This window comes from Callithrix jacchus, chromosome 1, assembly GCF_049354715.1.
Source record: "Callithrix jacchus isolate 240 chromosome 1, calJac240_pri, whole genome shotgun sequence".
In the NCBI taxonomy this organism is placed as follows: domain Eukaryota; kingdom Metazoa; phylum Chordata; class Mammalia; order Primates; family Cebidae; genus Callithrix; species Callithrix jacchus.
The window spans coordinates 184,789,895-184,816,663 of record NC_133502.1 but is presented as its reverse complement, the minus strand read 5'-3'; the positions used below and the strand labels follow the sequence as shown (position 1 = coordinate 184,816,663).

Genomic DNA, 26,769 nt, shown 5'->3' with positions numbered 1-26,769 from the left:
AGTTCCCCATCCAGTTGGTGCCTGTGAGCCCCCACAACCCTAGAACTCACCCTGGGCCTCATAGCCAGCCAGGTCAGGCTTCTCTGAGGCTGCCGGGCAGCTAAGGCGGCTGAGTACCAGCTGCAGCTGTGCCACATTCATGCGGGCCGTGAGCTCCCCGTGGCGGTCCCCGATCTGTGGTGAGCGAAGTGGGAGGCAGAGTGGGCAGGTGTCGCTGGGGGCCCTGCTTTGGGATCCAGGGGGACCTCGATGGCCCTCAGCACACCGTTCCTGACCTTCTGGGTGGCCTGAACCTGTCACTGGCCCCTGGGCCTCTGAGGGAACCAGGACTCACTGTGGCCCCTGAGGTGGAGTCTGGGGGTCTGTCCCTGGGTAAGGTGGTCCCACAGGTCCTCAACAACCCCTAGTCCCACCCAAGAGATGCTTGGGGTCCCGGGCGGCCGGCCCTGTGCCCTCCAGTGGGCAAGGGGCCTGGTCCTGCCCACTGCACATCTCTCAGCCCCTGCCTTGGGCACCGAGGCTTCGTGGGGGACCCTCCCAGGAACATCCACATTGCTTGGGAGCCAACAGTTCGCTTAAGTGGAAGAGGGGGTGGCACGGGGAGGAGGGAACTGTCATGCAGAGCCCTGAAGGGCCCTGGAGGCTGTGGCCTGCACTCAGAGGGACTCGGGGGCTGCCTGCCAGCCGCTAGTAAAAAAACTCTGTAGACAAGGCCTTTGCTGGCCTTCACGTGCCTGCCCCTCTCTACCCTCGCCCAGGCACCTGCAGACCTCCCCACCCGGCTGCCTCCTACCCGGGCTGTGGGTCAGCAGGGGCTGGCACCGTCTTTAGCATGGATAGACTCCGGGTGGGCAAAGGGCGGTGGCATGGGAGTGTAAGGACAGGCCAGGATCTGGGAGGCCCAGAGTTCACCCGTGACGTCCCACTCTGACCACAGTGGGAGAGTGCTGGTGGGCAGAGCCCCTTGCAACCTCTCCAAGGAGGAGGAGACACAGCTGCCCAGGAAGGCACCAGCTGGGGGGTTGCAGGAAAAATCCCTGGGTACAGTAGACAAGTCACCAGCAGGCCTCAGAAGGACCCGGTGGCCAGGCAGCTGCAATGGGTCTGGAAGGATGGGGGTGGTCCAGGCACTTGAAGGCTCGATCGAGGCGGAGCGGACTCGCCCGTCTGGAGTGGGCTGGACGATGCCCGGGGCCTCTGGTGGCAGGCTGGCTCACCTCCTGGGAGATCTGAAGGTGCTTCTTGGCGAAGGTCAGGGCCTGCGCCGGGCGCCCCATTGACACGTAGGCATTCCCCAGGCTCCAGCACGCCCGGCCCTCTCCCACTCTGCCAGAGAGCGAGACCGTGTCCATACCTGCCCTCTCCAGGCCTGCCCCCAGCCCCGGCTGCAGCCCCTGGTGGTCATGGCCCCAGCATGACCCTAGCTTCGAGGGTCATCGGGGTCCCCCAACCAGGACCTCCCACAAATTCTGCCCCCTTCAAGAAGCCCCAGTCAGCTCTGCTTTTTTCCTTCCCGTTAAAAGGCTTAGTGCACAGAACCGGGCAGCCGGGCCTGTGGCCACCTCTGCCTTCCAGGCAGCTTCTGGGCCCTGGTACTCGCTCGCCCCTTGGCGGCCAGTGAGCCTCCACGCCTGCACTCCCTCCACCCCTAGAGGCACCCCCAAGTCACGGGGTGGGGGGTTGTTTTTATATTGGAGGGAGATGCATCTAACAGGAATTTGACCATTTTCGAGTGGATGATTCAGTGGCATTTTGTTCATTCACGCTGTGTAACTGGCACCCCTGTCTGTTCCAGAACATTCTCATCACCACCCCACAGGGGAAAACCGTGGGCTGCTTTTAAGCCTCCAGGCAGGGCAGCCTTTCAGAAGACCCCTGCTCTCCACTACCTTTGAAAGGCCACAGGCCTGTGGCTCTGAATCTCTTGTTCTGGCCACCACCCACCCCAGACCTGCACACAGGACAGTGCTTAGGGGCCTGTGGTTTGCCGGCTTGTCTCTCTACAGAGACTGATATTTATATACATACACAGGTGATGGCAACAGGGTGGAGTTGAGTGATGGGAGGGGGACCCCACCCCTTTGTGCCAGGGGTCAGGGGCTGGCCCAGTGTCCACACCATCTGGCTCCGTTCCCACAGTGGCATTGGCCCGTCCAGGTCACACCATGGTCAGTGACACAGCAGGGGATGGGACCCAGGCCATCTGGCCCGGGCCATGGTAATTCAGCCTGTGGGCTGGGCCGGGTCTGCCCGCCATGCCCATGCCCGCGCCCATGCCTGCTCACCTGTCTGCCAGCTCCTGGGCGATGAGCAGGTGCCGAAGGTGGTACTCAGCCGCACGCTCATAGTCCTGCAGCAGCGTGTAGGTGTTGCCCAGGCTGTAGCAAGCTTGTGCCTCCACAGCCTGGTCCCGGAGCTGCCGGGCCAGCTGCAGCGTCTTCCTGCGCAGAGTGGCAGGTCAGCCCCCGGGGAGAAGGGTTCCAGGGTGAGGAGGGGTGGAAGGAAAGAATGGGGACCCAGCCTGTCGATGGTCCCCTGCCCCAGAATCCCACTGGGGCCCTTCTGGGGTCAGGCTCATCTCTATCCTCAAATGGCCACAGAGCCTGACTGCTGGCCCCAGGTGGACAGGAAGTCGCCTGACCACCCTGAGCTGCCACTCCTCCCCAGAGGAGCCGGGACTGCTGTGCCCACTGCTTGGGCTGAGATGGGGTTAAGTTTAGGGCTGGGTCCAGGACGCAGTGCTGACAGCTAGGCTCCACTTGGCAGGCACTGCTCTGTGGCTCAGGCCAGGGGGCAGATGGCCCAGACCTCCCACAGGCGGGATCCTCCGCATCCGCCTCCCCATAAGCTTTGTCTGTCTGCCTTTCCTGGGGCAGCCTAGAACCCTACCTTGGCTTCTGGAGAGGGGAAGGAAGGGGAGGCAGTCAGACTCCTGCCTTGGGGCGGGCACCTCTTTGGCCTGGCACCCAGCCCCCCTGGCCTGTTGTCTCCTGGGAGGTGTGAGGACCACCTACTTATAGTACTCAGCAGCCACGTCGAAGCGCCCCAGGAAGACGTGGGCGTTCCCCAGGTTGCTGTAGGCCCTCCTCTCGGCCGCCTTGTCTCCAAACTCCTTAGCAATGGCCAGGCGCTGAGGGGACAGATCCAAGGCCAGGCGGTCATGGAGCAGCCCTGGGGCTGGTGGACAGGTGCTGCCTCCCTGCTCGGGTGGCCGGCCAGATGTCTGTGGGTCTGTGGCAGCAGCCAGGAGCCTCAGAACCAAGTGCAGATGAGGCCAGGGCTCAGTAGGGGGTGCCATTGCCCAGCCACACAACCCCACCCTGCTTTCAGGGACCACCAGGGGGTGGCCCAGCCCTGCCCCTGCAGCAGCCCGGCCCCTCCGCCCCATCGCCGGCCCAGCTTGGCTCACCTCCTTGTGGAAGGTCGTGGCCTCTGTGAAGTTCCCCAGCAAATAGTGGGTGTTCCCCAGGTTGCCGTAGGCCCTGCCCTGTGCCGCCCGGTCACCCAGCTCCTTCACCAGGGACAGGTTCCTCCTGGGGGCCGAGTGCCTCTGAGCCATGGTCTTCCCAGCCCAGGTCCTCACCCACCCCAGGCTTGAAGAGCAGCAGCCTCCAGGCAGCTCTCAGGGCCATACCCCGGAAAGAGGGTGGCTAGGGTGGGCTCCAGTGTCCTCCAACTCTGAGGTCCCCCAGTCCCTGGCAGGGGCAAGCTTGGGGTAGGGAGTCTACAACTGAGAAGACGCAGCTAGGCGGACCTGGCTGTCATTGCCCTGAAGCTGCTGGGAAGTGTGGGGCTGGGGCCGGGGGTCTGGAAGTGTCTGTGGAACCCAGAAATTCACAGAGCAGCCCCGGTCCCTGGGCCGGCCCTGCCCCACTCACTCATAGAACTCGGAGGCCTTGTACAGCGTCTCTCGGACGTCGGGCGGCAGGTGCCCGGGGTCCTGAGCGGCGTTCCAGGACAGCTGCTTGCCCTTGGCATGGTACACGTTCCCAATGTTGTAGAGGGCCCTCGCCTCCCCGACCTGTGTGCAGCATGGAGGGTTGGGGCGTGCCTCCACGGCCCCCCACAGGATGAGCAGAGCCGGCCAGCCGGTGTCCTCACTGTCCCGGCTCCCCATGGCAAGGACCTCGGGGGCTCCCACTGAGTCACAGACTCTAAGGCAGGGGTGGAGCCCTGAGGATGGGACACCGGGAAGCCAGGCTCTGCCCTTCCTCGACATCCCTCCTCCTCTGCCAATTGATGTGGCCAGGACCGCAGGTCCTCAGCACTCTCTCAGGCTGAGAGATCCAGTTGGGACCAGATGCTGCGGCCTCAAGCCCACTCAGCCACCTCTAGCTGCTTGATGAGGAGCAAGTCACATCCCCCTAGCCTGGGTTTTCTTGCCTCACCGGGCCATGGAGGGAGGTCGGCAAAGCCTGTCTCAGGTCCAGCACAAGCCAGGACGGAGCCACTCTCCCTGCTGTCACCACCACCATCAAGCTCAGCCTCCCGCCACCGCAGCCCAGAGCACTCCCTGCCTGCAGGGCCCCTCAGGGAGTGACTTGGGGTGTGGACAGATTCGGGGAGAGGTCACCGAGAGGGGCGGCAGAGCTGAGGGCGGAAGACGGGGGCCTGGGCAGCAGTGTCAGCAGGCGCTGGAGGGTCGTTTTGGGGGCCCGCACTCTCCCACGTCATGTGGGGTCTAGGGGACCGGCCTCCCTGTCATCCCTCCCATGAGGAGCTGGATGAGTGACATGTGACCCACCTGCCCCCACCGCGGATCTGGATGCCGGCATGGCAGGGTTGGGAGGCGCCAGTTCCGGACCAGCACCCACCTTGTCTCCCTGCTCTTGGGCAATGCTGAGGTGCCGCTGGCAGCAGACAGCAGCCTCGTCGAAGCGTCCCAGGACCTTGAGTGTATTACCCAGGTTTCCGCTGGCCTTGGCTTCTCCCATGCGGTCACCGATAGTCCTGGACAACAGGGAGGAGTGAAGGGGCTGGGCTGAGGACTGGGCAGGCCCCCCTTGGACCTGGGGCAGGGAGAGATTGAGCATGGGGTGGGGCAACTGGGCCTCAGGGGCTAGCCTAGGGCAGACAGGAGCCTACATCCCCTGAGGCACAGCCAGGCAGGGGCCTGAGGGCCAGGCAAGTGAGGACTTGGTCAGTCCTGGGTGTGGACCCTGCAGGGCTGGGTCTGGGGGACAGGCTCCTACCCACTGTCACAGGGCTGCCGAGGTGCCTGGGCCTGGGGCAGGGGGGCTGGGGTCTGCAGCTATTAGGGTCCGGGGGACCTGACAGTGGACTAACTTCCTGCTAACTGATTCAGAGGACACTTGCTGAGGGGCCACCGGCCCCGGACACTGGGCTGGGTGCTGAGGAGCCCGTGTGAGCTCACTGACAGTGCGGGAGGATTGCTCCGAGAAGCTCTGCCCTGCTGAGAAGTCAGGGCAGCTGCAGGCTGAGGAAGAGGGTGCTGGGCAGGGCTGAGTCGAGGGACGCGTGCTCCTGGGAGGCGCGGACTGGCAGCTGGACCCGACTGGAGACCCCAAGAGGCGGTGGGGAGCAGAGAGCGGGTCAGGGAGACTGGAGGGGGTGGCGTGGGCAGGAAGGAGGCTGTGATCGGGAGCTTGGGGTCGGCGGATCAGAGACGGCCCTCACTGAGCACAGGAGTGCACCTCACTGAGCACAGGACCACACCTCTCTGAGCAGCAGCTGGGAGTGCGCCGGGGGCTGGGGGCCAGGGAAAGGGTTATAGACGGGCCATGCACAGTGACGTGTGCTCACACACAGCCCAGGCACTCGGCGCAGACACACAGACCTACTCATGCCTGTCCGCTGAAACCCAGCCCCTGCAGGAACCCTGAGCCCTGGCCACCCTCCAGGTGACAGTGTCCCCACTGAGTTCCCTTATACCTGCTCGCCCGTCCCCTCCTCAAACTGTAATGCGCCAGAAGCGTCCGCCCACCAGCGGGGCTGCCCACTCACTGTGCCAGCAGGAGGTCGTGCTTGTGGTACTCCAGCGCCCGGCCGTGCTCCTTCAGGTAGAAGTAAGCGTTGCCCAGCTGGCTGTAGATGGCACTCAGTGTCTTCAGGTCCTCGGTGCCCACCTGCACAGCAGCCTCAAAGAAGGCCACGCCCGCCTTGAAGTCACCTGCCTTGCACAGACGCTCACCCTCCAGTGCCAGCTCCAGGCACGACGCCTCCATCCTGTGCCAAGGTACTTGGTGTCATGGCCCACCCCTGGCAAGGTCGCCCGGGGCCTGAGTGCCTTCGTGGGTTCACCACAGGTGATGCCCCTGAGTGAGCTGGGGCCCCAGTCACATCTGTGCTCACACAGCTGTGAGTCTTTTTGGGACAGGCTGGGAAGCAGGTGTGGGGCCCAAGGCACCCCAGCTGGCACTCCTCTGCCAGCACCTCCTGTCTGCCCCTCATGGCCAAGGTCAGGAACGCCACTGGGGCAAAGGTGTGGAGTCTGTGACCCCAGCAAGACCCTCAGGCCCAGGGGCCAGTGCTGGAGGGGGCGTGGCCCGACACCCTGCCTTCACCCAAATCCCAGCGCTATGAGCTGCAGGGGCCAGGCACCCCCGCCATCCCCCCAAGCGATCATGGCTGCTGGGAGAGGCCCCTCAATTCCCACCGGGAACAACTGAGACTCCCAGATGGTGTGGGGGTGCTGAGGAAGGCTACATGGGGGGTCAGCAGGGGTGGGGATCAGATCTCGGCCCCTCCCCCACTCTGTATCCTTCGGAGGACCCTCCACCCTCAAGCTCTCCCAGCCAGGGCCTGGGAATTCAGTCAGCCTCCAAGCCTCCAGGGGAGACAGGTGGGGGTGGTGATGGGGGGTGGGCGGGGCTGGGAGGTGTGCAGAGGGTTAGCCAGTCCCAGCCCCTCTCCTCCTGGTCCCCAACCCACAGAGCTAAGGGCTCACCACTGTTGGCCAGGATGGGCTGAGAACCCGCTGTTCCCGCACACTACCCGTCCCTGCCCAGCGCTGCTGTGGGAAGATGTGGATGGTGGCCCGTCCCAAGACAAACTCTGCCCCATGAGCTGCCCCGCAACCCCAAGGGCCCAGGCCCCCTTCTGAACACCAATGCCCTGACTGGCCCTGGTCCCCCACCTTCAGGCAGGGACTTCAGAGAAGAAGCCCCTCACCTTGGGCCCTGCACACCCCCAAGGACCGTGTGCATCAGCTGCCACCCTACCTCTGCTCACGGAGGGACCCCACCCTGGGCCTTGGGGAGCTGCCCTCAGCACGCAGCTGCCAGGGAGGGGTGTGGGGGGTCACTCCGTGGCTGCCTGGCTCTGCACCTCCCTGCTGCCTGCCCTGGGCTGGATGTGACCCTGGGCCGGGTGTCCTCCTCCATCCTACTCTCACAGGTCACGGGGCCTCAGGCTGCTGCCCAGCCCTGGGGTGGAGGGTTCTGGGGGGAGGGCACAGCCAGCAGATGCCATGGGGTGCCCAGTGTGAGCAGGCAGGCCCCCATCTGCAGGGTGCCCCCAAGGGTCAGAGGGTGAGAGGCACAAGACTCAGCAACCGGGCAGCCCCAGGAGGTGACAGAACAGAAGGGAGCCCCGGAGAGGACACGATTTCACAGACACCAGCAAAGGGCCTCCCCAGCCACTTGCGGCCAGCACCTCCTTCCTGTTTGCTTTCCATTGCTTTTATTTTTCAGTTTTAAAACTTATTTCACTATTATTATTTTTACAGAGACAGGGTCTTGCTCTGTCGCCCAGGCTGGAGTGCAGTGGTGTGATCTCGGCCAGGCCTCCGTCTCCCAGGGTCAAGCCATCCTCCTGCCTCAGCCTCACCGCCACCATGCAGCTCATTTTCTCTTTCTTGTTTTTTAACACTCAAGACTTGTCATCCAGTAACTTTTCTTTTTTTTGGTGGAGACAGGTCTCATTATGTTGTCCAGGCTGGTCTTGAACTCCTTGCCTCCAGCAATCCTTTCTCCTCAGGGCCAGGGCCTCCCACCCACTATCTGCCAGGCTTCTTGAAGCCACCTCACCCATCCCTCTGGGAATAACCGTCCGGATGCCACATGGGTCACAGGAGCCCATGGTCGCCATGGCAACCAGCCAAGCCCTGTCCTGTGGCCAGCACCACGCACAGGGCTTCTTAATTAAGGCCCGCTTGCCCCGCCCAGTCACTTGCCAAGTGGTCTCACTCGGCTTACTGCCCCTCCTCCAGGCTTCAGGCCTGAGGCCTGGGTGTTGGCAGAGCCCAGATACTGCTGCTCTGCAGATCTGATTATGGTAGCTGCCTCCCACCTCCCTCCCAACTGGAGACGTGGCATCCGAGGCTCAAGGCAATGAGGTTTCTGGCCTGGGAAAGACCTGAGCCTTAAAGTCAGGGGAGGGGAGGGTACACTGAGGGGCTCCGTCATTCTGTACCTCCAATCTGGGATCCAGGCAGTGCAGCTAGCCACCTGCAGCTGCACCAGTTGGGGTACCCCCTCCACACATCCCAAGACAGCCTCCAACCACCCACACGCATGTGCCCACCAGCAGCTGCCCGCGCACCTCTTTCTCTGCAGGTTTCGCATCTTCTGGACGTAGAGCCATAGCTCCAGGCCCACGGGCAGCAGCAGCGGGCGGGGACGGGGGGCACCATACACCACCTTGCATACCGCCTTCTCTGCCAAGCTCAGGGCCAGAGGCGGGCCCTCCACAGCGGCAGACGGCTTCGCCAGACTGCAGGCCCTCCTCCCCCATGCCAGCCCTCGCCCCACCACAGCCATGGGTCCTGGGGGATGAGCTGGCCTCAGGGTTCCCTGCCCCCTGACCTCCAGGGTGGTGGTTTAATGCTCGGCGGTCCCTGCTCAGGGACACCCCCCCTGCCCTCCAGCAGGTGCTCGAGGCCTCCCCAAGCTCTGATGGGGATCAAGGGATCAAGGACGGCTCAGAGGCTGGGTCAGCATTGTCAGCAGCAGGGCGGGGAGCCTTGGGGTAATCCTGTCAGAGGCTCCTCCAGGGATCGGGACCAAGCAGCACTGCCCTCCCACCCAGTCACCCGCCAACTCCTCTGCACACCTGTATCTGGTTCCCAGCAGAGGCTGCTCTGCCTCAGGAGCAGGCTCACTCAGGAGTGCCAGGCACATTTGTGAATGGAAAGAGGAATGGTGTGTGAGTGCCCCTGGCCCAGGGCTGGGCAAAGCTGGGATTCTGGGCAGCGGCGGCCCCTGGCCCCCTCCCGATTCTCCTCCAGGCCCCTGTGCCTCCCCTGCTCCACCCTTGACTCCACCTAGCACCCTCCCCAGCCTCCCTGGCAGCAGCCCACAGTGCCCGCCTGGGGCAGCAGGTGTGGGTGGCAGAGTCCTCACCATGCCAGCCCCTGGTCCGCCGGGCCCTCTGTGCTCTCCCTCACCTGACAGTCCAAGGTGCACACAGAGCCCCAGGTCTAATGGAGCCAGGGCCACTCGGGGCCTGGGCAGGGGGTGCTCCTCAGGTCATGGGGCTTGGAAGGCACGGGGCCTGGAGGAGACAGAGGTCTCCTCCCCAGCCTGACTCCCTTCCTCAAACTCTGCTAGCAACCCCCACTCTGCCCTGTCCTTCTCAGCTGGGCTCCAGCTCTTCCAGCCACCTGTGGCACAGGAGGAGGCTGGAACCTGACAGAGGTGGGGGACTGGGGAGGCAAGTTCTGTTCCTGAGATGCCCACCTGGTCTGAGCAGAGGCAGGAATCCAAGGACAGGTGGGGGTTTCAGGCCCTGGGCTCTCTCCTCCTGGCCTGGAGGCCTGGTGGGCTCAGGGGTCCCACTCAGGCTGGGCTATTTGTCCATCTTCAGGACAGCTTGGCCAAGGGGGTGGGGCAGGGCCTAGAATGCCTCTCCCTTGCTCAGCCCCCGTCAACAGACTGAACCCCCAAACCCTCCATGGTGGCTGGGGTGCCCACTACCAAGGCCAGCTTCCAAGCCAGCCCCCCAGCTTCTACCACCCCAGCCACCTGAGAGCTGTGTCCCTCAGCCCTAGCCCCGCTAACAGAATTGCCACCTGCCCCTCCCCATGGCCATCACAGACATGCTGGCCCCTGTGCAGATGCTGGAGACCCTGCTCACAGCTGGCTCTATATACCCCATCCCCCCAGCCAGACACCCCTGGGGAAAACCACACTGGCTCCCTTTCAATGGCCGGGGGAGGGGAGAGAGTGAGGGGCAAGGACTGGGTTGGGAGCATGGTGGGAGGTGGAATCCCTGGAGTGGGAAGGTGAAGGTCACCAGGCTGTAGGAAGCGCCTGGGGTCAGGCTTGTCAGGAATTCCTAGGGCCCATGGCCTTCAGGGATGGTGCCCAGGAGGGGGACAGAGGAGGGAGGAGGGACGAAGTGAGGTGGGGTACCATGGTCATGTGGCCAGAGGAATTGGGGGGCCAACCCACACCTGAGGATGTCCCATCTGGGAACTGGTGAGGGCTGCTTGAAGGGCGCCTCTAACAGGGTCACCCCAGGTGGGTTGCTCTACTGCCCCCTCCCCGTCCCAGCCCCGGGGAGCACTCAGCTGGCCTTAATGCTGCTGGGAGGCCAGGAGAGGACCACACAAGGCATCCCCACTTTCCGGGACCTTCTCAGCCTCTGGCTTGTCCTCACCAGGCCCCTTCACCTCAAAGCCCTGCTCTGGGCCAGGGGGGACCCCGTGCAAATGGGCCAGAGTTCTCAGCACTAACCGTTCCAACTGAGCCAGCACCCAGGGCCCTTCCGCTGAGCCCATCTGGGGACTTGGTGGATTCACAGGCACGTTCATGGCCTCTCAGTGTGTCTTTCAGGCACAGTTCCCTATTTAAAAACTGGAACTCCCCTCTCCAGGAAGGAATGTCAGCGTGAAAGGGGGTGGACGGGGCAGAGGAGAACTTGGGCCAACCTGGAGCCACATCCACACTGAGGGACCGGGGTACGGCCCCATGAGGAGCATCCACACAGATGCCAACCACCTCCAGGGCACACCACACCCACCGCCCACCACCCACACCAGCAGGGCACAGGGGGTTCAGGAGACCCGGGACTTTTTGGCTCTCCAGCCCCAGTGTGACAGCAAAGGGCCCTGCGGTTTGGCCCACAGCCTCCACTGGCCCAGCACGCCTCTAGGCACTCAGGCCTGCCCCTCTGAAGCCAGCTCTGACCAGGAACTGCCTGCCCAAACCTGGCTTTGGCCGAGTAATGGTGTGTAGACTCCCCTGGGGCTTCCCCAGGTCTGGGCCTGAGTCAGCCCTGGAGGTCAGCTGGACTCCCCGTTGAGGGGACGTGAGGCTGGGCCTGGGGTCTGAGTGGCCTCTCAGCACACTGCTCCTGCCCAGGGCTGGCTCCTGGTGTGTCCCCGAGGGACCCCAGGCTTCCAGATGGATCCTGGAGAATGCCCGACCCTTGGTCAGTTGTGCAGGGCTCACCCAAGGCTAAGGTCCTGGACACGAGACTCTCACAGCTCCACACACACACTTTCACAGTAACACACTCACACTCACGCACTCCAGCCAGGGCTGCCATCAACCCCTCACAGCACAGCCGCCTGAGCACATGTGGCCCCACACAGCCAATTCCAAGGAGGGAACCCTTGAGAATCCCTTAGGGCAGGCCCCTGGCAGCAGCTGCCAGCAAAACACTCTCACACCCCTCCCCTGCATGGGGCCCAGGAGCCAGGCTAGGGGACTCAGCGCTCCATCCAGGACCACACAATGGGGCCGTGTCTGGGACCAGAGCACAGAGCAGACCAGAGGCAGCAAGGCCTCCGTCCACCGCCGCCAGAGCCACATTTTGAGTGCCCCAGGCAGGGGCTTGCTGCTTGGCTGGGGCCACAGAATCCTTGGGGGCCAGGCTAGGCCCCCCCAGGGGTCAGCATCTGGGACCCCTATCAGACAGGTCTCCAGATTTAGGGATGTCCAGAGGACAATGGTGTCCCTCCCACTTTGGAGAGCCAGGCCTACCTCTGAGGGCAGCCACCCATTTGTGAGCCCCTGTCTGGACCTCCGGCCGTCTGGCTCTGCCTGAGGCTTGGCACCACCCAGCCTTACTTGAAGCATGAGGCACCTGTCCTGGCTGGGCCCAGGGCACCCTCAGGGAACAGGGGGAGTCACCAGGCAAGCATGCCACCTAGGGCAGGGCCATCCTGTCATCCCCACAAGGCGTGGGGCACAGAGCCCAGCCACTGTATCACACGGGAATGTGCCCGGAGGACAGGTGCCTTTTGCGGCAGGTACACACCCACCTGGCTGGCTCCGACTGGGATCATGGAGGGATGTTGAGGGGCAGAACCCCATTCACAACAGCCAGTCTCTTTGGCCATAATGTCCCTGAGTGCCCCGGACATGGCAGGGCCAGTCTTGGGGGTCAGTTCCCCACAGTGTCCCTGCCAGCTGCTGGGAGAGTGAGGCTGGAGAAGCTGCCCGCACCCCCCCCAACATCCGCCCCTGTCCCCTTGGCTTGGGGGAAAGAGGGCTGCAGGGGACGCCCACGCGGGCCACCCGCCGGACTGGGCTCGGCCTGGAGGGAGGGGCCGTCCCCGGCCACGCTGCGCGCCCGCGGGAGCCGCCTTTGTTCCCGGTTCCCGGCCGCCCCGGCCCCAGCCCCGGCCCCAGCCCGGCCCCGGCCCATCCTACCTGGAGTAGAGGCGCCTGGCGGCGGGGCCCTGGAGCTCGTCGGCCGCGGACGGGGTCGGGCCCGCCATGGGTCGGGCGCGCGGGAGCCGGGGGCCCCCCTGCGCCGTGGCCGTCCTCCCTCTGCCCGCCCTGCTGTCCGCCCCGCTGTCCGCCTGTCGGTCCGCGCCTGGTTCGCCTGTCCTCCCGGGGGAGGCGCCGAGGAAGTGATGTGCGCGGGGCGCCGCCGCCCCTCCCGCCGCCGTGGCCGTGATGTCAGCGCCGCCCGCGCGGGGAGGGGGCGCGGACCCGGCGGCCGCCGCCGAGAACCTCCCTCTGCGGGGGGGGCGGGGCAGACGTTGGGGGAGGGGCGCCGCCGGCCGGCAGTGCCCCGGGAAGGGGTGGGGGGTGCGGCCCCCAGCCCCCTAGGGTCGAGTGCAGGGGAGAGGGCTGGGGCCTGGCCTTGCTACGGGTCCCCTGGGGGCTCTGGGCGCCCGCGGGGGTCCCTGGGTCACAGTGCAGCCCGGCTGGCCTCAGACTCATTCCACCCAAGGCTGCCTGGTGAGCCCGGGCCTGGCCAGCGGTGGAAAGGAGCTGCTGAGCCTCCTTGCCTTCCTTGGTGGGCGCCCCCCTTTTCCCGGGGGTCCTCCCTCCTCTTCTGCGCCTCGCTGCACCCCTCCTCCAAACTCTGCCTCTGGCCATGGGGTGCCTGCCCTGGGGATGCTGCCTGCCTGCCTTAGAGAAACCGGGGCGCTGATGACAAATACAGGCTCTGCTTGGCCGTGGATGGTGGTAAGCCCTCCTACCGCTGAGACCCTGGGTGGCCACGTCCCCCTCCCAGGTGTCTCTGGAATGGGGATGAAGCCGGCCCATTCCTTCCTCCCGGCTGTGGAGGCTTAGGGAGGATGCAGGTATCACAGCAGGCTGTGGCTACCCTGGGTCCCGGGACCCCAGCCCCCTACCACCGCCTTCTCCTCTGAATTCCTGGAGCCCTGGGGGCTGTGCTGTGCTGTGGCTTCCTCTCCACCCACCCTCAGCTCCTGATGGCTTGAGGGGTCCTCCTCAGACAGCCAGGCCCGCAGCCGGCCTCACCCAGTTGTGTCCACTCCCCACCCCATCCTGGGCCTTCTCGGGGTGTTGGGGCCTTTTCAGGGGTCCAGGCCCCTGAAAGGCAGCTGTGATCCCAGGTGTGACTGGGACCAGTCCAGGAGCAGGAAATGGGCTGCACTCCTCCTCTGGGAGCCCCTCCCTGAGAGAGCTGCTCTAAGGTCAGGAAAGTGCCACCCTGGCCAGACCCTCAGCAAACACCACCCACGGGACAGTGGCTTCAGGCAGGCAAGGAAAATAAACACGAGGTTAAAACGGGGTCTGTTGGTCCCAGGCTGGTTTGTTTTTCCTGTGTAAGGGAGGCAGTGGGAATGAGAACCATCTGTGCCCTGGAGCGCAACTCGAGGTGCTTCTGGCTGCTGGGCCCACGTGCCCTCCCCCAAAGACCACAGAAGCCAGGCAGGGCCTTGCTCCCTCCCAGCTTGGGCTGAGGCTGCTGGCTGGCAGGGGCAGTGGGGCTGGCTGCTGGCAGAGAGCGGCCTGCCATTGGGCTCAGCCTTCAGGACCGCCTCCTTTGGGCTTTGGGCCCCCCTGAGCCGCCATGATTATAAGGGCTGGGGCTGCTGGGGGCCCTGCCTGCGCCAGGCCTGAGCTCAGCCCTCTTTCTCCAGCCGCTGCTGCCATCAGGGGGCCTACAGAGGGTCCACACCACCACTGTGAGCCCTGTGGGTCCCCTGGGTTAGTGGTGAGAACCTGGTGACTGGAAGTGGGGACAAATGAGGTTGCACGAATGGTGGAGGGAGGGAGGGGTTCGAGGCCTTGTCGCTGTCATTGCTGGGGAGCTTCTCCCTGCTCCTTCCGTGATACAGGGAGCCGGGAACCTGCATCCCCCGGCCAGGAGAACCCCAATGTTATATCAGAACTTGTGGGGAAGCCTGCACCCCTGAGGGTTCTGGCAATGTGAGGCTGAGCTGGGCTGCGAGGCTGTGTGACCTGCCATGAGTTGCTTTCCCTCTCAGCCTCAGTTCTGTCACTGGAGGACTGCCCTTCCTGCAGGCTGTGGAGGGTCAGCGAGGCGGGCATGGGGTCTACACAATGCTTCTCCCTGTGCCTGGCACACAGCGAGGGCTGCTGGGGTCGCAATTGTACCTGGCCCTGTTGGGCCCCTGCAGTGGGTCCTGGATGGATTGGGGATATGTCCCTGACACACCACACAGAGGGTCAGCTTCTCCTGTCCAGGGACCTGATTCTCTTGTTGAGAAAACCCACGAAGGGGCCCTGGAGATGGAGTGTGACAGGCCAGGTGACAGGCCTGACATGCGGGGTCCACATCCAGAGGGGAGATCCTGGGGGGATGGCCCTCCACTGCCACTGCCACCCACCAGGCTCTGGGCACCCTTGCGCCACCCACGTGCCCTGGTGCCTGCCTGATGCATTTCCCTCCACTGGGCCTACGCACCCCTGGGCACTGGTTACCCTCCACCTTACCCCCCAAAAGCCCGGGAGTGCAGCCCCTTCCATCCCTAATGGGCCTGGTGCCCAAAGGGCACGAGAGGAAGAAAAGCCATTTCCCATTGGACTCATCCTTCTGGCTACAAGCAGCAGCCAGGGCTCAGGGCAGGCCTCTGGCAGACACCATGGCTCTGTGGTCAGGGAGGCACCACCTCCCACGTGCCGGGGAGGGGCCCTCAGATACCCCTGCATGGCAGCAGTGCCAAGAGGTTCACGTCAGGCCAGGGCCCCGCTCACTGCTGGCCATCGTCAGCGCCACCCCCACCTTCAGGCTCCTGCCACGTGCCTGCCCTGGGTCACTCAGCTCTCCCTGGCATGCCGCACTTTGTCCACACGCCCTGTGTGTAAGTGGTGACACCACTGACAGCTCCTCCCCAGCCTCACCTAGCCAGCCAGCTCTACCCTTGGCCCTTCCTGGACCTGTTGCCCTGGACAAGCCTCTGGGAGGCAGCAGTGGGACAGCCACAGGGTTCTCGGCTTTGCCCCTGGGTGTGGGGAGCCTGGGCTCTGGATGGAGGCAGGCACTTGAGGCTGGTGTGGCCCTGTGGGTGAGGGCCAGGCTCAGGAGAGGCAGCCAGGTAGCCCCAAGCCACCCCAGGAACAGAGAACACGCCTCCACTGGTTTGCCGGTGCTGGGGGCAGTGGCAGTGAAGTGTTCCTGTGGTGGTGGTGGCATCCCACCACCCCGAGACCCCAGCTTCCTCCTGCTCCTGCCTCCCCAGGCTCCTTCCCAAACAAGCTGCTCCTACAGGCCCTGGGGGCCACAGCAGCTGCCATCACCCACCCTGGGCCTGACGGTCCCTGGCCAGCCTCAACTGTGGATTCCAAGCTAGGGAGGGAAGAAGCAGGCTGGGAGTGGGGAGAGAGAGAGGGAAGGAGACCCAAACACACGCACACACACGCGTGTACACATGCACACACACGTACACACACACGCGCACACAGAAAGAACACTTGGTCTTAGCATTGCCTCCCAATAATCTCACTTGAAAAGAACTCTTGGGCTTACCACGTCCACATAGCCTCGTTGCTCTGAGAATGAACCTACTTTTCCTCACAGCTCGGGCACACGTCTCTCCCCGTTGCCCACGTCCCCCCATGACAGCATCTCCCACTGTTGTGTCCTCTCCTTGGGGACCTCCAAGTCCCTGGAGTTTGGGGACTGCAGGGTGAGTGGAGAGGCCCATAAGCTCCACAGGGAGCCAGAAGGAAACGGTCTGTCCCACCCAGGGGCTGAACACCTTGCTAGGAGATGATACCCACACCCGGAAATAGCTGGAGGACTGCGTGAGGCCGCATGACACCCACACAGGACGAGACACCTGCCATGTGGCATTCCTGGCTGGTTGTTGGCAGCTGCAGGCTTTGTCACCCGGGTGATGTCCGCAAGGTCTGTGGGCAGGCAGGGCACACAGGGGCAGCTCATACTCACTCATGATGGCAAGGTGGGTCATGCGGCACTTCCTTGGTCTTCCCCTCTGTGCCCCACCCAGCCTGGCAGACGGTGATGCTGTGTGTGCCAGGGAAAGACATGCACACACGCACACATGTACAGGCAGGTGCACACATGCCCAGGAGAGTCTGTGCCTCTCAGGTTCTGAGGGCAGCCTCCGGGTCCCCCCAGGTCGGTGGTAGGAGGGGAGTCTTTTAACATTAGCCTAAACCAAACAGAACAAGAAAGGTAAACCTGCTGCCCCCAATAAATCCTAGGAAGTCCCTCCAAGGCAAAGAAAATGCACACCAGTTTTCACTTTTGGGGGTTCAAGTTGCAAGTTTCCCACATAGGGAGTGTGATGACCAGGTGCGCATCTTGGGGAGAGAACATAGGGAGTCTGATGGCCAGGTGAGCGTCCTGGGGAGAGGACGCAGGGAGTCTGATGGCCAGGTGAGCGTCCTGGGGAGAGGACGCAGGGAGTCTGATGTCCAGGTGAGCGTCCTGGGGAGAGGACGCAGGGAGTCTGATGGCCAGGTGAGCGTCCTGGGGAGAGGACGCAGCGAGTCTGATGGCCAGGTGAGCGTCCTGGGGAGAGGACGCAGGGAGTGTGATGGCCAGGTGAGCGTCCTGGGGAGAGGACGCAGGGAGTCTGATGGCCAGGTGAGCGTCCTGGGGAGAGGACGCAGGGAGTGTGATGGCCAGGTGAGCGTCCTGGGGAGAGAACACAGGGAGTGTGATGGCCAGGCGCCCGTCTTGGGGAGAGGATGTAGGGAGTGTCATGACCAGGCACTCGTCTTAGGGAGAGAAGCCGCACAGTATCGTGTGCACACCCCAGCTCCACTTCTCAGCCTGGAGGCCCAGGCGCGTTCTGTGTTCCCTGCCCATCTCTACCTCCAGGGCAGTTTTGAGGCTCAGCAGTTAGAATGGTGGCTGGCGTATGGGGGGCACTCAGTAAATGCAGCTGTGCTGGGCTGCGGGCCTGGAAGGAGTCTCGAGGGGCTCTTGTATCCATGACCATGCGCTGGCTGGCCGAAAACGACAATTTACTCCCTTGCAACTCGGGGGGCCAGAGCCTGGAATCGGAGCTCACAGAGGAGGGGCCGTGCTCACCCAGGCCAGCTCTGGGAGCTACAGCATCCTGGGCTGTGGCCGTGTCACTGCCATCTCTGCCTCCGTCTTCGTGCAGCCTTTCCTCCTCTCCCCAAAGCTCTGGTCTTCGTCTCGTATGAGAACACTCATCATTGGATTTTGGGCCTCCCTAATCTAGGATGGTCTTATCTTGAGGTCCTTAATTACACCCACAAAGACCATTTCCCAGATACACCCCCACGCGAGGTTCTCAGGGCCAACCTTCGGGCAGCACTCCCACCCCACTCACTTCTCTCTTGCGCTGACTGTCCCGTAACTTGGATCAGGTCACGCGTGTGGCTTTGCAGCTTTCCTGTGTCACTTAGCATGTCACAACTACTTCCCTGGGTGTCACTGCTGTGGTTTGAATTTGTGTGTCCCCAGCCTTCATATGTTGAAACCTTTTCATTTCGAGGTGGGGCCTTTAGAAGGTGCTAAAGTCACCAGGGTCCCCGTCGCAGCACTTGCTGACCAGCGAGGCCCTATGCCCTTTGTCCTCTCACCTTCTGCCAGGAAAGGACCCAGCGAAAGGCACCCACTGGGAAGCACAGAGCAGCCCCCACCCCCACCGAAGCTGCTGGCACCGAGACCCTGGACTTCAGCCTCCAGAAGTGTGAGAAATTAATGCCTATTTTGCATCAGTGACTCACGCTCAGGTATTTTGTTCTGGCAGCAGGAAAGGACTAAAATGCATCAGGGAAAGGTCTTCACAGCCAGGCACAGGGGCTCACGCCTGTAATCCCAGCACTGTGGGAAGAGGGCACAGGGGCTCACATCTGTAATCCCAACACCGTGGGAGGTGGGCACAGGGGCTCACATCTGTAATCCCAACACTGTGAGAAGCGGGCACAGGGACTCAGATCTGTAATCCCAGCACCGTGAGAGGCAGGCACCAGGACTCACGTCTGTAATCCCAGCACCATGGGAGGCGGGCACAGGGGCTCACATCTGTAATCTCAGCGCTGTGGGAGGTGGGCACAGGGGCTCACATCTGTAATCCCAGCACAGCGTCTCTCCCCTGAGCCTCTGCTGAGTGTTTCCCACCCTGGGCCCAGTGACCCACTGCTGGGTGCCACGGAAACCTTGAGATCTCTGCAGCAGCCCCTCCCCACTTCTGCAGGTTTAGGGGGCTCCTCTTCCCCAGGCCCAGGGCCTCTCTTGGTCCCTGAGAGTTTGCCTGTCTGCCACCGTGGCCACTTTGTGGGCAAGCCACTGGCCAGCAGGGGTGGCTGTCACCGGGTGGGCTGGACAGGGTCATGTGCTTGGCTGCTCTTTGTCTCAGCTGACACTCTCTGGAGGGTACAGACGGTGACACAAAGACCTCACCCTGTTCTGCTCCCAGGAGCCCACCCACACCCCACACACCTCTGCCCAGAGCTCCCGGGAGCTCACTCCCATCCCACATCCCTCTGCCCAGGCCTCCTTTCCCTGAGAGCTCCATCTTTTCCTGTAGGCTCCTAACCAGCCAGAGAGGCCATTTGCCACTGCCCATGACTGTGTTTCTGTTCTCCTTCCAGGCTGCTTCCCTTCCCTCATGTGAGGGTGACCAGGCGATACCAGAGCCCCCTGAGGGTGACTGTGCCGCTGCTTCCAGGGGCTCCCCCGAGGCATCAGCATGTGGTTGCACCCATTTCGGTGTTTCCTGAGCCCACCCATAACCCAGGCCTGGCCAGCTACCCTCCTCCAGTGGTCCGAGGAGCAACACCCTGGCCTCTGAGTGACACCCCAACCACCAGCAACACTCCGACCTCTAAGCAACACCCTGACCACCGAACAACACCCCAGCCACCAGCGACACCCTGACTTCCGAGCAACACCATGACTACCAGCAACACCCTGACCACTGAGTAACACTCTGACCACTGAACAACACCCTGGCCACCAGCAACACCCCAAACACCAGCAACACCTCAAACACCAGCATCTCCCCAACCTCTGAGCAACGTCCCATCCACCACCCCTCTAAGATGAGGCAGGTCTCAGAATCTCTCCAGTTTTCCAGCCACCTTGGCACGGTGGGTGAGTGCTGGGTACGCTGCTGCTGCTGCTGCCGCTGCCAGAGGCCACTGCCCTGTTGGGTGCGTGTGTCTCTGGAGGCCTTTTCTCACCCAGCCCTGCAACATCAAGTCACTGAGGGGCTGTATCAATGTGGCATCTGAGGAAGGCCCCAGTGGTCTGGGGCAGGGCAGGTACATATGGCCCCAGGGCAGGACGGCAAGCCAGTGTGGTTGGCCATGCCAGGTCTGGAGTGCAGTCCATTTCTGATCACCATAGAGACCGTGCCACACCCTAGGCACTGGCCTGGACCAGTGAGCTACATAGAGCGGTGATGGCAACCAGCAGCCTTGCTCCTCCTAGAGCCTCATCCTTTCATTTCCCTCCCCCGGGGTGGGGCTGTTTTACTTTCTTCTCTGGGCCAGGAAGGGGTCTAGTTTTGTGGGCTCCCCTTCGCCTTCCCCATGGGAATCATAACCAGAGCTCTTATGCTGCAGACCAAGGTTCCAGTGTGGGCGCCCCAATGCCCCCCTACCACATGTCAATTGCAGCTCCTCATTTAGAGCCCGGGGCAAGGACTGCTGCGAACTGCAGTTGGGCAGAGCTCCACCAATGGCTGCTCTGACATGGGGCCACAATGACAATCTCGGTCTCTGAGTATCCATGTCACCCACACCCCACTGTCCTCAATATCCAGCAGTCCCCCCATCCCAGCGCAGGTCCCATAAATCTTTGTGGAGAAGGGCTGGCTGGAGTATTGCATGTCTCTCCCAGCCACCTCTTCAGTCAGCAGTTCCAGGTAGGAAGACTGGCTCAGGTCCAAACCCAGCAAAGACTGTGACTTTTGATTGGGGCTACCGCCTTTAGTCCCCTGTCCTTAATTTACTCTGCTAGTACAAGTTGACAACTGCCTGTCTATCCTGCCCCAGGGACACCATGTTCTAGTCATCTCCATAACTCTCTGGGTTGATGCCCCTCTGACCCTGCCATTAATTAGGATATTTGCAACCTCCTGACATTTGGCAGTTAAGCGTCACCCTCCGGCCTCTGTTATTTTAGGATCTCCTCATCTCTGTTGCTGTCTGTAACAGCCCCTGGCCTACAGGGAAGTCCCCATTGACCTCGTTGGAAGTGCTGGTATTCTTCTGACCAGCGCCAGCCATATGGCCTTGATCAGTCATCAGTGGTTTACCCTGGAAGACAAGCCTTAGGTGGATCTTTCTGGTTACATGGTTCACAGTATTTCCAGCCTGGTATGCTGTAGACTTTTCAAGAGAACTCCAGGAGCTAAAGACAATGTGGAAAGACTTTTACACTTTTCCAGGAAAATGTCTCCCAATCTGGACTTCTATACCTAGCCAAACTAACCACCCAGTGATCACCTTGGGGGGTGGAATAAAGACATCTTCAGGCATGCATCCTTCCTTATGGGGCCACTTGAAGGACATGTTACCACCTACAAAGAGAAGAGGACACACAAGAGAAGAGGGGTACCCCTTGGAGGAGATGCACAGTGAACCCCAGAACAACCCAGCTGGGGAGATCCTGGGATGTCACCCTGCCTCTGGCATGAGCCAGTTTGTAGCAGGGGAGAAGATTCTGGAGGAATTTCTTCCAGTAGACTGAAGTGATAATGCCTGCCTCACACGTTTGCATGTACACAGGAAATTTAGGCAATGGAAAGAAAATTTGAGGTTATTCATAAGGCCCCAGAATTACACAAGCCAAGGGGAAAACAAGAGGAAAAGCATTTGTAGGACCCTACAAGGCCAGCTGTAAATAGTGTTTTCATGTACGTTCTGATTATGGAGTCTATCAAAGCATGATGCTAGGAGGATGGGGAGGGACACAGATGGTCAGACAAGCCACGAGGTGGTGGCACGGGGACCACCTAAACCTGACAGATCAATAGGAGTTTTCTTGTTACCAGCACAGAGTAAACACCAAAGGAGTCAGCTAGAAATAGAGTGCTTGCTTCTGGGAAGGGGGAAGGAAACTATTTTTCATACGAAGCCCTGTAGCATTATTTGGCTGTTTTGCAAAAACACTTGTGATACTTCATCTACTTTCTGCCCTGCCCCCGGGCAGGGGGAAGCACATCACATAGTCTGCACACACACACACTGTGGGGAAGGACTCACTGCAGCCTCTTCAGCAGCAGGAGAGCAGGGAGCAGGGAGGGCTCTCCTTTTTATTGAGATGGGGTCTCGCTCTGTTGCCCAGGCTGGAGTGTAGTGGCACGATCTTGGTTCTCTGTAGTCTTGACCTCCCAGGCTCAAATGATCCTCCCACCTCGGCCTCCTGAGTATCTGGGACCATAGGCATGTGCCACCACACCTGGCTAATTTTTAAATTTTTTTGTAGACATAGGGTCTTGCCATATTGCCCAGGATGGTTTCATACTCATGGCATCAAACGATCCTTCCCCGAACCTCCAAAAGTACTAGGGATACAGGTGTAAGCCACCGCGCCCAGCCAGGGGCTCTCTTCTGAGCAACACCGGGCCACACACAGCTCTTGCCAGAGCCCTATCCTGAACCGGCTGCGGGGCCTCCCCATGTAGACATGGAAGGAGGCCGCTTTGGGGCTGGCACGACTGCTGGAGTGCATGGGGACCCTCAGCCTTCACCTGGAACACTGACCCCAGGGCCTGGGTGGGAGTAGGGCCTGCTGAGGGCTGGGTGAGGTTTGAGCTCTGTGACCATGCAGGCTCTTGTTGGAAACGCTGTGAACCCTCATGAACCCAACACCCTGGGCAGTCCCCAGTGGCCGCTCCCTCTCGTCACAGAGCAGGTGAGTGTAGGGAGGAGCTGGCGTGGCCCCATGGCAGCTCCGGTGTCTCATCTTGTCCCTTTGGGGGCCATAACCCGGTGTGGAGGGACTCAGGGAGGGAATGGTCCGGACACGCTCCGTAGGATTTGCCTCCTCCTGCAGGTCCAGCTCTGTGCTTACCCTGGCCAGGTGGATGTCCTGCTTCTCTGACATTGACGGACAAATTCAGCCTGTCCCCAGCAGCCCACCCAGAATGACACAAACCCGAGCCCATTCTCGGTGGGAAAAAACCCGCAGGGGCCTCATTCGGGATCGCTGGACACCTCCCGGCTGTGTTGCGGAGGCAGAAGGTCCAAGAAGCTCCTGCAGGGGCTGCCCCTCCCCAGCCCCCTGCCCAGCGATAGGGGCCACCTCCAGCAGGGCCTTACCTGGGGCAGCGTCTAGCAATCTCTGGATGCCAAGGGACTGCTGCCCCCCAGCTGCCTGCAGAGGGGCAGGACACCCCAAGTGCTGGAGAGACTAGGCTATCTCCCAGCCTTTGGCCCCACTCCAGTCTGAACACCAAAAGGAGTTTCTTGGCAACAGCTTTGTTTTCCTAGGGTGCTTTTCTGTGTTGGAGGGACACATATTCTTGGGGACGGGTGATGGGTGGTAGGGACCCCACCCTCTCCATTTGCAGCACAGGCCTGCAGGAAACCCCGCCAGGACGGGGAGAGGGTGCCACCTGCTGGCACCCCCATGGCCATGCAGGTCCCCTGGGAAAACCTTGGATTTTTTCAGGGGTCAGACAGGCTGCCTGTCTGCAAGGGGAGCCCTGGGCCCCAAGGCACCTGCTTTGGGAGTGGGGCGGGGAGTGGGGGCAGCACATCCTGCCCCACCCTTAGTTGAAAAACTGAAGTCTAATGGCCTATGGGCAATTCGGGATCTCAGGACCCAGAGACCCAACACCCTGAGTAGGGGCAGTGGGGCACAGCCGGAGAGGGCAGTGGCCCCACAGCCCTCCTGTGGCTCCTCCTTCCCAACTGACAATCCAGCCTGGCTCATTTTTAAGTTTTTTTGTTAGTAGATAGGTTCTACCCCAGAGCCAAGTGGCCTTTGGGTTGGGTTTGGTGCCAGACTCAGCTGCGCCTCCATAAGTCCCTCGTCAAGCCTGAACTGCCCCACAGGCCCCCCCTTCAACCTCAAGGTTCAGAAGCAGCTCCAGGCTGGAAGCCTGCAGCGCAGGGCCCTGCTGGCTGGGTGGGGGGTCCCTGGGGAGGATATAGAAAGGAGGGGTGCAGCAGGCTGGGAGGGCTCGATGGGGGCTCTGGCAGCCCCACCATCCCCTGCTGTTCTTGGGGAGTATAGCGGGGACGTGGGTAGGGTGCTCCAGGTGCCTGCCTGGCCCCTGCCAGCCAGGGTGGGGTCCTCAGTGGTGCCTGGAAACCCTTCCCCTGCTCTGCCCCCATGGCCCCTCAGGATGTACTAGGGTAGAGTGCCCAGATATGTGCCCCACCCCATCCTGCCCACAGCGAGGCTGGGGGTCAGGGCCGGGGAGGGGGCAGAGCACAGGTGAGGCCCCTGGCAAGTGCTGGGGCTGCGCAGTGCTCTGAAGTCACCAGGGAGGAGCCCACACAGACGCCTCGGGGTTTCTCTGGCAACAATGTCCCTCCCCTCCCTGGGGGCTGCTCCCAGGGTTCTTACGTTCTGCAGGCAGTGGCGTTTGAGTCCTGGCTGCCTCCCATGAAGGACACGGAGCCTGGGCCTTCCAGCAGGTGAGTAGAGGGCTTTCCCAAGCACCAGCAGAGGGGCTTGGGACAGAAGAGCCAGAGGGATTGCTGGGTGGGGCTGAAAGGGCACAGGCAGGTGGGGAGGGGGCTTAGACTTTCCTTTTCCAGGGGCTTAGCCAGGAGAGACCAGCCCACGATCCTCTGTCCGGCTCCCCTGGGCAGGGAAGGGGGTCTTCCCACCTAGGGGCTCCCTCTGAGGGCTTGGGGTCTCCTCACAGGCAAAGGCAGACCACCCCGGAAGAAGAATTTCCCCCTCCTGACCAATGGGCTGCCCAGCCTCTGGGCTCAGGTCCCCATGTGGGGCCTTGGCATGAAGTCAGCCTGTAATGGATGATCTGTTTCCCCATCTGTGAAATGGGGATGAATACTGCCCAGCTGGATGGCGCTGATGCCCAACCCTGCATTTGGCCCTGCTGGGCAGTGTATTCAGTCCTGCTGGGCAGCGTGTTAGAGGTGGAGGCGGCCGGCCGAAGGAGGCTCACCACTGTACCCCACAAAAGGAGCCCAGCTGCCCGTTCTGCACCCTCGGGCAGGAGTCTGTGGCTCCTCTCTTGATGGCATTCCATGCCAGTGGCTGCGGGGTCGCAGGCTCCACAGCTGCACGGTCACCTGGGGAACATGCTGGGCACAGGGCTAGTTGCCCAGGGCAGCGCTGGCTTGGGAGACATTGCTATCCACAGCCACTCCGAGTAGGGTGTTGGGTGGCCTGCTGGGGGGCTGCTGCCCTCACGCTTTGCTGCTGTGGCTGTGGCCTCTCCTCGGCGAGGCGGACCGTGTCTCCCAGAAGCTGAGCCACCCCTGCGTGCTGTGGGCCAGGGCCTTTAATCAAGGGCCGCATCACCACACCTGGAGGCTGACTGAGGGCACTGCCAGGGTTGGGGCCAGGAGGTTGGAGGGGAGCCGGCAGCTGTGACCCCGGGTCCTACCTGTCACTTCTGGGAGGGCAGGCCCCCATCCATGATTTCTCTCTGTCTCATCTCACCCTTTCACTGTTTCCAGATGGCTTCCCCCACAGAGCCCTCTCCAGGGTCTTCCCAAATCACGGGCTGTTGTGCCACCTTGTTCCCACCCTTGCATCTGCCACCTCTGTGTGGCCCAGTCCCTTGTACCCGGCCCTGTCCCAGGGGAGTGGCTGGTATCTGCAGCCTTCTGCAGTGTCATGGGGCGGCCAAGGCTGGAAGGCCAGGTGCCCAGACTCAGTCACCCTAGCAGCCCAGGCAGGTGTGTGTGTGTGTGTGTGTGTGTGTGTGTGTGTGAATGTGTGGTGTGTGTTGTCTGGGAATGTGCATTGTGTGATGTGTGCATGTGGTATGTATGTGATGTGTGGTCTGTGTGTGTGTGCCTGTGTGCATTTTGTATTTTGTGTGTGTGTGGTGTGTGTGTCTGTGTATGTGCCTGTGTGTGGTGTGTGTGCACTGCATGTGTATGTATCTGTGTGCGCTATGTGTGTTGTTCATGTGTGCTGTGTGTGCTGTGGTGTGTTGAATATCACAGGGGGGCATGAGGTTTCAGGTGTGTGGTTCCCAAGGTGCCCAGGTGTCCTCGCCCCTTTGGGTCATTTTCCTGCACCTGTGTCAGCCCCTGGAGAGCGGGTGCTTCTGGAAGGGCTTCTCTTGGGATGCTGGAAATGTGCCCCTGTCCTGGGTGCCTGGTGGCCTCGGGGCATGGCTGAGGGTGCTGAAGTCTCCAGCCAGGATGCAGGGCCAGCCTGGTCTGTCTGCTGCCGGGGCCCACTGCTTGGCACCCAAGGCCGGGGCTGGGGACATGGAGGCTGGGCGCCACACTGGGTGCCATGCCCACGTCCAGGCCTGTGCCTGGCTACGCTGACTGCGGAGGGCTCTGTGGTGTCCCGCATTGGGCCCCATGAGGCAGAGGCGTGGCAGGCGCCTCTCCTTCACGGCCCACTGGCTCTGTCCCCCAGGCCTGCTCAGGCCTGCCCGGGTTTGCTTTTCTAGGGCGAGGTGGTGCGAAGTAAACAGTGTCGCTCATTAGAGCAGAGCTGCCACCAGCTTCCAGGAGGAAGCCCCCCACCCTGCCGCCCACCCAGCCCTGCCAGCTGAGATGCAACAGAAGCCTGGCATATGCCACAGGCTGGAGTGCCAATGGGCTTCACTGTGCCAGCCGGCTGCGCTTGCCGTGGGAGGCACCACCTGCGGGCTATACCTGTGCCGAGCTGGACAGAGCTATGTGGTGTGAGGTGTGTGGTGTGTGGTGTGTATGTCATGTGGTGTGAGGTGTGTGGTGTGTGGTGTGTATGTCATGTGGTGTGCCGTGTGTGTTGTGTGGTGTGCTGTGTGTGGTGTGTATGGTGCATGTGTTGTGTGTGCTGTGTGTGCTATGTGTGTGGTGTGTCTGTGTGTAGTGCGTATATAATGCACATTGTCTGTGTGTGAGATGTGTGTTGTATGTGTTGTATGTTCTCTCTGTGTGTTGGGTGTGTAATGTGTGTCTGGGTATGTAGTGTGCATGTAATATGTATGTAATGGCTGGGCGCAGTGGCTCACACCTGTAATCCTAGCACTTTGGGAGGCTAAGGCAAGTGGATCATGAGGTCAAGAGATGGAGACCATCCTGG

General features: G+C 61.9%; 1 protein-coding gene and 1 pseudogene across 7 annotated transcripts in view; one reads left to right on the top strand and one right to left on the bottom strand.

The window, feature by feature from the left end:
- The window catches only part of GPSM1 (G protein signaling modulator 1), a 29,624-nt gene extending 16,887 nt beyond the window's left edge, over positions 1-12,737 (bottom strand). For all 7 annotated transcript variants that reach the window (XM_035263017.3, XM_054238079.2, XM_035263037.3 and 4 more), the window contains exons 1-9: positions 12,561-12,737; positions 5,965-6,186; positions 4,815-4,950; positions 3,879-4,021; positions 3,410-3,533; positions 3,015-3,130; positions 2,286-2,441; positions 1,218-1,326; positions 51-174 (exon numbers count right to left, since the gene is read on the bottom strand). In XM_035263017.3, coding sequence (XP_035118908.1) covers positions 51-174; positions 1,218-1,326; positions 2,286-2,441; positions 3,015-3,130; positions 3,410-3,533; positions 3,879-4,021; positions 4,815-4,950; positions 5,965-6,186; positions 12,561-12,628 — 1,198 coding nt within the window. In that variant the 5' untranslated portion in view covers positions 12,629-12,737. The remainder of the gene's footprint in view (positions 1-50; positions 175-1,217; positions 1,327-2,285; positions 2,442-3,014; positions 3,131-3,409; positions 3,534-3,878; positions 4,022-4,814; positions 4,951-5,964; positions 6,187-12,560) is intronic.
- A 1,843-nt stretch (positions 12,738-14,580) lies between these two features.
- Positions 14,581-15,928, top strand: LOC144578721 (uncharacterized; annotated as a pseudogene).
- The last annotated feature ends 10,841 nt before the right edge of the window (positions 15,929-26,769 follow it).